Raw genomic sequence first — 14,141 nt, 5'->3', positions numbered from 1 at the left:
ACAAATTACTAACATAATTATAAACTTTTTAGAGGTCCGAAATTCTAAGGGTCGCTCGGGTCACGTGATAAAAGATAATACATACTCTCGATCAAGTTTTATTTAGGAAATCGTTTATTTATATATATTTATTTTTGTATTTCCAACATTGACAAATTTAAACTCAAATTAACCACTATGTTTCAAGTTAATATAACAAATAATTTATTAAAATAATCAAATAATCCAACAAACTAGCAAAGAATCGAAAAATAAAGCAAGTAACAATTTAATCAGATGATAAATAATCAAGCAGTTAGTCAAATGACCAAGTATTTATTAAAAAAAAGTTTTTTTTGTCACAAATAAGTTAATTTTGTTTTATATCAGATAAAAAAAAATGATAACTATGATGAAGAAAATATCAAGAACGTACGGTAGATGATATTTTCAAGGCAACAAATAGAATTTATTATTTTATTGTCTTTTTACTAATATCTTGTATATATATATATTTTATTTGTATTTGCCATTATCTTTTTTCTTCCTATTAAACCTCTCACACACACACAGAGAGCTTTTTCATATCAAATCAAATACTTTTTGTTAAAATATGATTTGATATAACGTTTAATCGTTTATTGCGATGCCATCCTGGCTTTAGCATATGGCCTCCATTCGAACAAGCCGGCTAGCCGCGTCTAAAAAAGGAGCGGCTTGAAGCCGAATAAAATAAGACAAAAACCGCTGAGCGAAGATGCACTTTTAATTGGTTGTTGGCACGGGGTTGCCACGTCACACTTCACCTCCTCCACTAATTTACAATGCCCCAGCTGACATCACCGTTTCTTGTTAAACGACAGATTTGCCCCTTGTGTTTTCTCAGGCATCACATGTAACGGGGGTAATATGGTCAATGTACACGATGTCATTGTCGCTAAAAAGTAAGCAAATGAGCCGTCGTCGTCTTCCTTCGAATGGTCCAAAAGACAGTTGTATATCCAGGGGTATTTTGGGTAATTTAGGCAATAAAAGAAGTCGAATATGTTATTGTTGCACACACACCAAATAATTTGGTTTTTGGTTGAAGTATATAAATTTAGTTTTTCTCTTTTGGTCCTTGTACTACATGAGAATGTCATGTTTAGCCCTTTAGGTACATATTTCATATCTTTATCATCAACATGAATAGGTTCAATTTTGTAAGAAAATAAATAAATTTGATGGTAAAAATGATTGCATTTTAACTATTATTAAATCATGGAAGGTGATTTCACATTAAAGACATATTCTAGTTATGAATAAATAGCCGTACTTTATATTAATAAAAAATTTTATAAATAGTTTATGATAATTAATAAATTTTTAAAGCCCAAAGTGCATCCATCATACAACCTTTTCTATTTTTATCTTTAGTTAGATACTAATGTGACTATATGTTACTTAATTTTAAACAAAGATTTAAACGAGATAAATCACTCATGAGCTATACAAGATAGACTTACTAAGACATTGAATCAAGTCAAGTTCAAATAATTTTAAAATGAGAAGAGTTTAAGAAACATCAAATCCAGGCTTAACACAAATTAAAGCTTATTTATTAAACAAACTTGAGCTGAAGCTTAATATATAGATTTTACCGAGTACACAAGCCTATTATTAATTTAAGTATAATAATTTTTTAAGTTTACAATAAATGAATAATTACATTATAAATATTGCTATTATAAATATAACTAAAGTAATATATATTACGCTGTGTACATCTATTATAGCATATATAAGATAATCATCTATTTATATATGCACATAAAAAATGATTAAAATATATTTAAACCAAGGTTGTAAAAGTCGTGACTGACTAGAGAGTCGGGTGTACTCGGGGATAATAAATATAGAGAAAATTATTTTTTGAGTATTATATATATGTCAAATATTATAAATTTACTAATATTAATAACAAAATAGGTGAATAACAATATAAATAAGATATATATATATATATATATATATATATATATATATATAAAGTTATTCTAGAAATTGCTAATTATTAATTTAAAAAAAGAATATTTGTTCTTTAATATTATAGGAAAACAAATTGTTTAATTTATTAAGTCAAAATCGGGCCAAGTTCACCGATTAGATGTGATTCTAGTTGAGGTTGAAACTTTTGATCGATTCTTAGTAACTGGGCGCATTAAAGAAACTCGCCCCGGTGACATACCTTGTAGCGAGTACTCGGCCTTTTAAACCTATTTTTACAACATATATTTAAATTAAAATAAACAAATCAATTTGCAATTTAGAAATTTGATCACGAGTTGAATTAAAGCTTGAAAAATACCCACAAATCAAACTCGAGATGAGCGAAAATCTATTTCCATTAAATACACGAGTCAACCTAAACCTTAGATAAACTCTAACTCAACTCGACTCGACTCGTTGCACATATAAAACTATAAATGAACAATTCATGAATTCGAATAACTCCACACACAATTTCAGTCATAAGTGTTGAAAATCACAAAACAAGGGACCAAACATATAGTCTAAAATAATAACAAGGGGGAAAAATACATATTGTATTGAATGCGTATCCTCTATTTTTGACGTCATTACCTAACTATTACTCCACTTGTGCAAACATCCTCCTTCCTTACCCCCCATTTATCTTATTATTATTAGATTAATTTCACCTCTTAGATCTACTACTGCCTTTACATGGTTTTGGTTTTGCCTCTTGTGGTATATTTACTTCTATCCATCTTCACAATCTCATGCATTTAAATTACTCTCTGTTTGTAATTGTTTGATTTATTCTGTTGAATTAGTTTTATTACTGATGCTTTTGATGTACCATGTTGTTTTTTTTTAATATGATATGATACTTAGGTTAGGATTAAGGTTTCATATTGAGGAGTTTGATTCTGTTCTGTTATGTTCTTTCTAGTTGCACGTTTGGATAGAGATCCAATGTTTTATTTGAAGTTTTAAGATTTTATTATGTGTATAATATTGCTAAATTCACTTTGTTACTTCATCTTTGGCTTTGTCCCCCAAAATTTATATTTGTCCTCATCTACAACATAATATCAGGCATTCAGATATTATTAATCAACTTTAATTGATTTGTATACTAGTATTGTTTATAATGGAATTCCAGTCTAAAATCAATGAACAAGTTAGGACTTTTGTATTGGTTTTTCTGATGTTCATCTGAAATAGGGGTGTGTTGTTTAACCGTACCCGAAAACCAAACCTGACTTGAAGCCACCCAAACCCGAATCAGAGTATACCTGGAAAACCCGACCTACCCGAACCTTAAATGGGTTCGATTATCGGGACAAAAAACCCGAACTGAGCAACCTGAAAACAAACTGAACATTTATTGTCTTTTCTTAATAGATGTGTTTGGTTTGGAGTCTTTGGTATTTGAAATATTATGTTTTATATTTAATTTTGGAACTTTTGAACGTTATCATATGATGTTTGAATTTTTATGATATTTATTTTGTAGCACGATGATACTATGTAAATAAAAATATATATTTTTTCATTTGAAACTTGAATCAAACTTGTGGAAGAATTAGCTCGATTCATATACAATAACATATCCAGTCTGTATGAGCTAGATCTTTTCAGTCCCAATTCAATTCATATACAATACAAAATATTTGTATGAATTTGATTCGGTTTTTCTAAAGAAATCTCCTTTTGTTTTACTACTGCAGGTGAATGAAGCTTAAAGATTTGTCAGTAAGGAGAAACAGAGCGTTTGCAGATCTAAACATACCAGTATATATCGACTATGTTATTGGATTTTATCCCAGAAATGTTATCAGATACGCCTCGCAACCGAGGTGTCTGTGTAGCTCGATAAGGCCTGCAACCGCCAACTGAATGGACAGGTCAGACACATCTGGCTTTGTGAGTGGTGGAGCTAGCGTTACTCAATTGGAAACCTTTCTTTTTCTGTTCATCTTGATTTACAAATCATTGTAAGTATCTTAGCACAACTTCTTCAAACACTTCACAAAATGGTTTACAGCAACCCGCAAATGGATCTCAATAACAGCCTCGCATTCGTTTCTTGTAACGCAAATGGTAACGCTAACAGTAACACCACATTAAGTTTGGAATGCTTTGGGTATGGTGGAAACACGGGTCCTGTGCACGAACCCGCCTGTGATAAATTGAAAGAATCGAATATAAACACTGCAGCCGATGACGGGAGCAGACTGGTCCTCGGGTTAGGCCCCACCCCGAGTGTATACTCTAATGATTATTACTCAAACTCAACTAAGAAACCCGCCTCGGTTTCACACACCGGGTTGTCATGTGATGGTGGTGATTTGGGTCTCAAACTCGGTCTTTCTGATCACTGTTTTACATCGGTTAATGATGCATCGTGTTATTCAAACAAGGTTATCGATGAGGGCTCGACATCTGCTAAGAAATTGGGTGGATACATGCCATCGTTACTTCTCGCGCCACGTATGCAAATGCATAATCTGTTGGACCCTGGTGAGAACTCCTATCACGGGCCACAGTTAAGCTCGGAGCCATCGGCTATCTCAGATTATTCAATGGGAACAATGTCGGACCATCAAACAGTGAGTTCCAAGAAATGTCGGTTCGACGGGTGCACGAAAGGAGCCAGAGGTTCTACCGGGCTTTGTATCGGTCACGGTGGTGGTCAACGATGTCAAAAACCGGGGTGTAATAAAGGTGCCGAGAGTCGAACCGCGTATTGTAAAGCTCACGGTGGTGGTCGGCGGTGCCAGCATCTCGGGTGCACGAAAAGCGCCGAGGGTCGGACCGAGTTTTGCATTGCTCATGGCGGCGGGAGGCGGTGCGGCCACCCGTCTGGGTGCACTAAAGCCGCTAGGGGAAAGTCGGGTTTATGCATCAAACACGGTGGCGGAAAGCAGTGTAAAGTCGACGGGTGCACGCGTAGTGCTGAAGGACAAATCGGTTTATGCATATCACACGGTGGCGGGCGGCGATGCCAGTTTCAAGGGTGCACTAAGGGGGCACAGGGGAGTACAATGTATTGTAAAGCGCACGGTGGTGGTAAACGGTGCGTGTTCGCAGGGTGTACGAAGGGGGCAGAAGGTAGTACCCCACTTTGTAAAGCGCACGGTGGCGGTAAACGGTGTTTATATGACGGTGGCGGGATTTGCCCTAAAAGCGTGCACGGGGGGACGAACTTTTGTGTCGCTCACGGTGGCGGGAAACGGTGTTCGGTGCCCGGGTGCACGAAAAGCGCACGTGGGAGGACCGATTGCTGCGTGAAGCACGGTGGTGGGAAACGGTGTAAATTTGAAAACTGTACGAAGTCGGCGCAAGGGAGTACTGATTTCTGTAAGGCGCACGGTGGCGGGAAGCGGTGTATTTGGGGTGGTGAAGGGAAATGTGAGAAGTTTGCAAGAGGGAAGAGCGGGTTATGTGCAGCACATGGTAGCATGGTTCAAGAGAAAGGAGCTAACGCTAACAAAAGGGGTAGTTTTGGCATTGGACCCGGGTTGTTTCACGGGGTTGTTGCGGGGCCAGGTTCGACTGTTATGAGCAGCTTTGATAATACCTACTCTTCATCAGGAGTGAGCATTGTTTCAGATTCGAATGACTCGCTTGAAAAGCCTGCTAAAAGGCAACAACTGATACCACCACAAGTGTTGGTTCCACCGTCAATGAAGTCTCCACTCTCATCGTCGTTTACAAATGGCAACAGTCGGTTGAGCTTGGAGTTTGAGGTTCCTGAGGGACGGGTTCATGGTGGCGGCTTGCTGTCGTTGCTCGGTGGGAACTTGAAGAATGCCACAGTTGATGGGGTGTGATTGAATCAATGGAAGGTCTGGTTTTGAAGGTTTAAATGTTAAGTTTTAGGGAAGTGTTATGGTTTTTCTTAAGTGATTTGTATGTGTGTGTATAAATGATTAAATGCCTTTCATAGGTGAGATTTTCTGTTAATGTTGCTGTATCATAATTAATAAGGATGTGTTGTTTCTCTTTTTTATTTTTTTTTCATGGATTTTATACCTCCATGAATATAAATGTTAAAAACTGCTTTTGTATAGTTGAATCTCTTTTCTATTGTTTTTAAGTCATCTTAAAGTTTAAAATACCAAACATTCATATTTTGCTATGGTTTATGTTTTCATGAGAATGGAAGATGGTCGAGAAAATATGTCCGCTTTGTTGCTCGTTTAAAAATAGCTGAATTTTCTTGCCCGTTTGCAATAGTTTAAAGTTGCATCTTCGAGGTTTACATATCTTTTAATGACATTGCCACTACATTATAAAGAAGAAGCTGGAGAGTTGTAACCAAATGTTGCCTTAAATGCTTACAATTTATTCCAACCATCACTATGGTTTGTGCAATTTAAACATGCTACGTTGGCGATGTGTTTCACTTCTCGCAGTTTGTTAGATTGAAATCGTTTATACACTGTTTTCATTGCACTAATTTAGCAATCGATTTTTAACATGGAAACCTATTATATACTTTTAAGCATCTTACCGCTTGAAGTGTCTAAAATACCAGAATCCGATTAACCCAACCCAAACCCGAATAAGCTAATTGGGGGTCGGGTTAAATATGGTCAAAAAGTATTAGTCGGGTTATTCGGGTTGACCCGAATTGTTAAAAGGGTCGGGTTTCGGATTTATTTTTGGAAAATAATCGGGTTTCGAGTTAACCCGAATAACCCGATTAGTGATTATGCTTTACTTCAAATACAATAATGAAAATGTGAAATAAGCACTAAAAAGTCAATACTGAAAGTTTTATGAAGGAGTTAATTATTTATCTGCTTGTTCATGAACCGTTAAAATGGAAGTTTTTTTAAAATAAATGAACACATTGCGAGAAAACCCGTGTAAGCACAGAATTCTCAGCTTTTTTAACAAATTCAGGTTTGGGTTCATCAAGCTTTTAATTTTTTTTGACATAACTAACAAAACATAAATCAAACTTACCACCTACACATGCGACAGACCAATAAGTGTTTACCGTATCTGCATCGGTTTTTAGAATAATAGTCATCAAGAGGTCAGTTACAAACCAACAGTTACCAACCACATGTGCATCAGAGGTTCATACGAAAACCAGATGGTCAAATACAAAGTTCTTCTAGAATCTAACTATACTATTAAAGCAATAGGCTTTATGTCAAAATTCCCCCTTCCTATTGGTTGTTCATTAGAATTTTCATGTATATCAATAGTTTCTCCATTTTTCATCTTAATAAAATAAATCAATAATATAATTAAATTAGATGCAATAAATGTCTTCAATTATTTTGTTTGATATTTAATTTAATAATTTGACTTCGGCTAATTATATTTATTTATGGGAATTTCTATGCAAGTAATTATATTTTTAAAATTATCATTACTAAATTAGTTTAACATATCTCTTAAATTAGTTTATTAGCCGGAAAAAAAAACATAATGTCACATTAACAAATAATTTTTAATGTATTTTAGATAATAGATAATTTTGATATTTTTTTGATATTTCATCCATATTATTCATATATTACGGATTTAAGTTTATAATAATTGGTTTTGATATTAGATTGAGTCAAGATTGACCGATTGAGTCACATAAATATAACATTTTACTTATAACTATTAAGCAAACCTTTTAGGAATAAAATAATAAGAACCATCCACAAATCTCAATTTCTTCATATATACGGTTCTGAAAATTAAAATTTAAAACCTTTTAACAACTTAACAAAAGTGCATTTTTAATTATGGAATTTGTATATTCTAATTAATTATTAATTATTATTTGATTAAGTATTTGACTAACCATCCATAAGGCTTACTATAAATACGGATTTTGACCTATTTACTTATTCTAAATTTAGCAGTTAATCATTTAAATATATTAGGTTGATTTTAAATTTAAATTTTGTTGATATATGTATTATAAAATTTAATTGATGTAATTGATATATGTTTTTTATATATTCATATAGATTTAGCATTTGAGAAATACAATTTTACCACATTTGAGTATAAATTCTACGTTGATTCCGATTTATGTAAATTATGAATTAATAACCATTTTGATCAAGGAATTATTTATTTACGGAAATTGTATTTTTTTTAGTTAAAGGTTGTATTTTTTTTAATTAATAATGATTTGAATATTTGATTAGCATTTGAGAAATACAATTTTACCACATTTGAGTATAAATTCTACGTTGATTCCGATTTATGTAAATTATGAATTAATAACCATTTTGATCAAGGAATTATTTATTTACGGAAATTGTATTTTTTTTAGTTAAAGGTTGTATATTATTTGAATAATGATTTGAATATTTGATTAAGCATCCTTAATGTGTGCTTTAAGTGTTTACTCTAAATACCGATGTTGACCCATTGAATACTTCTAAATTAAGTAAATATTGATTTAAATATATGGTTTTGATTTGACTTTTAAATATTCAAATTCTAATTCATATTATTCTAATCGATAATTACAGTTTAATTCTATTTAAAATCTTTTAATGTTAATATATCAAAACCATATTAGTAACTTATTTTTCCACATCTTATATGAAGTTTTGAATTATTTAAATGTTGATTATAATTATATTATTTTCAATAATTTTATAAATATCAATCAGAGGATTCAATATATAAATATATACCGTAATTTTATATTTTAGATATAACCTATTATATTTGATAAATCATTATATTTGATGGCATTGAAATACATAATTTTATTTATTGTAAATACATAAATTTAATTTATATTTCTACATTAGTAAGTTTAATTCTCTATTTAAGTATAGTCTATATTTAAATATAGTATAGATTTATTTTATGAACATTACATTAAGGTTTTTCATCCTTATTCCCAAATTTATGAACATTACATTCAAATTTTAAATATTCATTAATCCTAATTCCCTAATTTTTGTCCTTATTTTAAGTTAATTGACTTTCCCTAATTTATTCTTTCTAATTACAATAACATCCATACGCTCATTCTTACACTATCAAAACTTCTTTAGAAAAAACGATTATCTTTCTTTTTAAGGTTTTTAATTTTTGTTGTTACATTTTGTGATGTATTTTTTGGCTTAGAATTCTTATTGTTCAAAAATGAACTTTTTGTTTATTTTTTTTAACCACTAGGAAAATGGAGCCAAAAGACATCATCATGTTGAACCAATTCCGGTAAGGGAGATTAATTATTTTCCGGTAATGTTTTATTTGATACTTTAATGGCCGATTCTCATATTATTTCATTAACAACTCTTTTTCTTTTCTCTTTTTTGTTTGTATTAATTTTAATTATTATATAATTTTCTTATAATCTTTTTAGGTTTTATATCAAAATCAAAGATTTAATGGAGATGCTGAACTATTACGGGTTTCCCGTAAGGTATTATGGAAAATACTATAATTCCCGATTCTCATATTATTTATTATTTCATTGTTCATTCATTTCTTTGCCATTTCAAATATTGGTTTTATTATTTTTGTTATTTCCGTTACATCCATTTGGAATTAAATTATTTTTGTTAATGTTAATTATGCTGGTTATAGTTATTGCAATATCAATTTTTTCGGCTATTGGTAATTATTCCGGCTATACATTATAACAACAATTTTACATTTGTTTACATAATTCAAATATTTCATAATTGGTAATTTTTACTATTATTTTACATTAATTGTTATTGTATTTAATTATGATTATTCCGGTTAATAACCAAAGTTCCGTTTAGTTAGAATAATATATTATTTAACATTTATTTAATTTTATCATTTCAGCTTATGACTCCCAACTAGAAATGCTAATGTCATGGATGGAGTATTTGTTGTAAAAATGTCTTGCTTTTTTTACAAGATTAGATGTATATATTTTTATTATTCATATATTTTTATATTTTTTACAATTCATGTAATTTAATTGATTTTTACATAATTAATCTTATATTGTTGTTGGTCAAAGTCTATTTAATAAATTTCCATGATTTTGCAAAATCGTTTTAATATATTTTATGGTTATCATAATTGGTCAAATTCTATTTAATATGTGTCCATATTTTTAATTTAAATTTAATATCATAGACAATTAAATCACCAATCTCAACGAAATTTAACAAATTTTTAACTTTTCAATATTATCGAACTTTATATTTTAAAATAATACACATTTATGTGCTTATGTTTTTATTTAATACCCATTATTTTTTATTTATATTGATAACTTATTTAATAGTCATTTTATAAACAGATTTTCACTATTGTTTTTGGAAAGTTTTAATGTATTGATACTATTCATATCATTAACGTTTTCAATTTTAATATTTGACTATTTTCTAATTAATCTAAAATTATTTGATAGAGAGTGGGTTGATTATGTTTGTTTTGGGCATTACGAATGTATTTTAGTTATTGGTATTCTATCATTTTTTATTTTATATAGCTTAGACAATTCATGTAAATTAATTCATTTTTATATGAATAACAATCTTTATTTTTTAGGTGTTAAAATTTTTGAATCGTATCTTGAAAGTCTTAATAATTAGTTACCGAACTTCCAAAAAAATGGAACGTTTTTTTTATAATAATATTTACAATTATTTATTTATGTTTTTAAAATTCAGCATTTACCTCTATTGCAACAATCTTTTTAGTTTTTAGCAATATTCAATCTAAACAAATTTTTCATCTTTTATATTTAAACAAATTTTAATTAACATAAATGACAAATTTAATTTATACTAGACATTTTAAATAATTTACATTTGATTATAGTCGAAAGTTAATAAGTTTTGTATTAAAAACGCATCAGTATTATTTGACCAAATTAATATGTGGTGTATTACGTATTTCATTTTTATATTTAAAAAATCTTAGATATTTACTATAATTTCCTATTTATTTTAAACTATTCATCATCTTTAATTTTGATGATACATTCCAATTATTTATACATTAATTTATTTATGTTTTTAAGAACCGAATTTGACCACTTTTTATAGTTTTAATATTCTCCAATCTCAATAAACTTTACATCTTTTATATTTGACCAATTTTTAATTAGGCATAAAAGTCAAGAATTACCAATTTGTTTAAATTATTACGGCCAAATTAAAAACTAAACTAATAAACTAAATAGAAAATAAAAAGTTTTCATTTTTATATTAGACCAATTTTTAATTAGGCATAAATGTTAAGATTAATGTATAAAATTAAACAAATAATTATCTAATGAAATTTATTGTTAAATAAAGTAAGGAAGCTAAAGTCTTGACAATAATTTTGTGATAATTAAAAAAATTAATATTATATTGTTTAGTTAGTAAACTTATAAAAAAATGGAAAGTTTTTTATGATAATATTTACATTTTTTTATTTCTGGTTTTAAAAACCGAAATTGACCACTCTTGCAACAATCTTTTGTAGGTTTTAATAGTCTTCAATATCAACAAATTTTCCTTCTTTTATATTTGACTAGCTTTTTATTAGCATAAATGAAAATTTTAATGCATACTGAAAATTTAAATAATTTACTTTTGATTATACTCGAAAGTTAATAAGTTTTGTATTAAATACACATTAATTTATTTGACCAATTTAATATGTTGTTTATTACTTATTTCAAATTTGTATTTAAAAAATCTTAGATATTTACTATAATTACTTATTTATGCTAAATATTCATCATCTTTAATTTTAATGATACATTCCAATCATATATACATTTATTTATTTATGTTTTTGAGAACCGAATATTGACCACTCTTTTGTAGTTTTAATAGTCTCCAATCTCAATAAATTTTCCATCTTTTATATATGTACAATTTTTAATTAGGCATAAATGTCAAGAATTTTCGATTTTTCTAAATTATTTCGGCTAAATTAAAAAAATAAACTAATAAACTAAATAAATAATAAAAATTTCCATCTATTATAGTTGACCAATTTTTAATTAGGCATAAATGTCAAGATTAATGTATAAAATTGAAAAAATAATTAGCTAATGAAATTTATTGTTAAATAAGGTAATGATGCTAAAGTGTTAACAATAATTTCGTGATAATTAAAAAAATTGATAGTACATTGTTTAGTTACTGGATTTACAAGAAAAATGGAAAAACTTTTTTAATAATATTTACATTTATTTATTTTTGTTTTTACAAAACCGAAGTTGACTTTTTTGCAACAATCTTTCGTAGTTTTTAATAATATTCAATGTCATCAAACTTTCCATCATTTATATTTGACAAATTTTTAATTATTATTAATGACAAATTTAATATATACTGGAAGTTTAAATAATTTACTTTTGATTCTACGAAAGTTAATATGTTTTGTATTAAATACACATTAATTTATTTGACCAATTTAATATGTTGTTTATTACTTATTTCAAATTTATATTTAAAAAATCTTATAAATTAATTATAATTGCTTATTTATGCTAAATAACCATCATCTTTAATTTTAATGATACATTTCAATCATTTATACATTTATTTATTTCTGTTTTTAACAATCGAATTTGACAATTCTTTTGTAGTTTTTAATAGTCTCCAATCTCAAACAAAGTTTCCATCTATTATATTTGAACAATTTTTAGTTACGCATAAATGCCAAGATTAATGTATACAATTGAAAAAAAAAATTATATAATGAAATTGATTTTAAATAAAGTAATGGTGTTAAAGAGTTTGAAATAAACTTTACTGCAGATTGCAGTCACTTTAATAAAATTTTAATTAGGGAATGACTTCTATGTAATAAAATTAAAATTAATCGGTTTAATTTTAATGATCTCTATATTATTTTAATTATACTTAATTAATGAAGTTAGTAGAATAAAACTTTATTGCTTCGATTTAACGCAATACATTTAACTAAAAGGTCTTTGAATCGAAATAAAACAAAAGATTATTTACAAAATAATTTATAATAAAATATACCTTTATTTATTTATTAATGTTGAAATGAAACTCATAATAACTTAAGACTTTAGTTGTATATTTAACTAGGCTGCTAAGGCTAATTTTTTTTAGATTGTGAAGCAAAATGACTTTTTTTTTTGTGAAATGTCGAAGAAGTTGATGGTGGGCTAATTTTATTATAACATGTTCATGTCTTCGTTTGGTTTTTTAATTTAGGTGTATGGTAAGTTTGTGTAAGTATTGACTTTTTATATACACAATTTAAATGTTTAATATTTTGGTTACAAACTTATGTTAAATATATGTGTTGGTTTAATATGTTAGTTATGAAATTTTTTGGTTGTCTATATTTATATGGTTGTTTATATGTTTTCAACCCATGTGTAACATGGGATACTATTCTAGAAATATTTGACGGGTTAAATACTTTTACATAAATGAATTTCTGATCATCTATGTCTTCCTATCCAGTGGTGTAAGTTGTATTATTATTGTTTCCTTTGTAATATTTATAATTTCCATGTCTTTAATATCTTTATGAACATCAAATATAAATAACCTACAATTGTCACTAAAGTTAATAGTATTGGTTTCCCGGTTTTTTAGTTTTTCTGATTTGTGTATTAAAATCTTTCATTAAGTCAACAAAATTGAAACATCATGCTCTATAAAATTCGGTTTTTATATTTATGTTATTTATCTTTTTCATATGCTATACATATTATATTATATTATAGATATCTTCAAAATTAAATAAAATGAAATTTAAAGTCAATTAACGTCTTCCAATAAGAGAAGTAATTCAAACGGTTAGTCATTTTAATATTTTTTAGTTACCCTTTAAATGTTTTTTAAGAATGCATTTTTTTTGTAAACGTGCATCTTTAACTCCAAAAAAACTACTTACTAGCATTTTAAACGGTAACATTTTATTTTAAGCTCGTTAATACACTATATTGTATTAAAATAAAAATTTTATTAAATAAAATATAGTAAATAAGTATTAATATGTTATTAACTAAAAATTAAGCACTTGTCACATAAAATTATAAATGATTTTTAATATATTTATTATGAACTACATTATACCTTTTTGATAAACAAATTTTTAATAACATTGAATGTATGTTTACACATTTTTTTTCTGTTTTCTTTTTTAGAAATGATATGAAACATAATTTTCAGTTATCCAATATTATTTTATTTTCTTAA

General features: G+C 28.1%; 1 protein-coding gene across 1 annotated transcript; it reads left to right on the top strand.

The window, feature by feature from the left end:
* The first annotated feature begins 2,668 nt into the window (after positions 1–2,668).
* On the top strand, positions 2,669–5,997 carry LOC143553976 (uncharacterized). The gene is made up of 2 exons (XM_077043853.1): positions 2,669–2,727; positions 3,714–5,997. Exon 2 carries the CDS (start codon positions 4,020–4,022, stop codon positions 5,817–5,819), a length of 1,800 nt encoding a protein of 599 aa, XP_076899968.1. The 5' UTR covers positions 2,669–2,727; positions 3,714–4,019; the 3' UTR covers positions 5,820–5,997.
* Positions 5,998–14,141: the final 8,144 nt, after the last annotated feature.

This window comes from Bidens hawaiensis, unplaced genomic scaffold (genome assembly GCF_021521415.1).
Source record: "Bidens hawaiensis isolate Kalapana, Puna unplaced genomic scaffold, B.hawaiensis_p1.1 tig00017465_1, whole genome shotgun sequence".
Classification (NCBI taxonomy): Eukaryota; Viridiplantae; Streptophyta; class Magnoliopsida; order Asterales; family Asteraceae; genus Bidens; species Bidens hawaiensis.
Note: the sequence above shows the minus strand (reverse complement) of the source record. Positions and strands in the feature narration are given on the sequence as shown.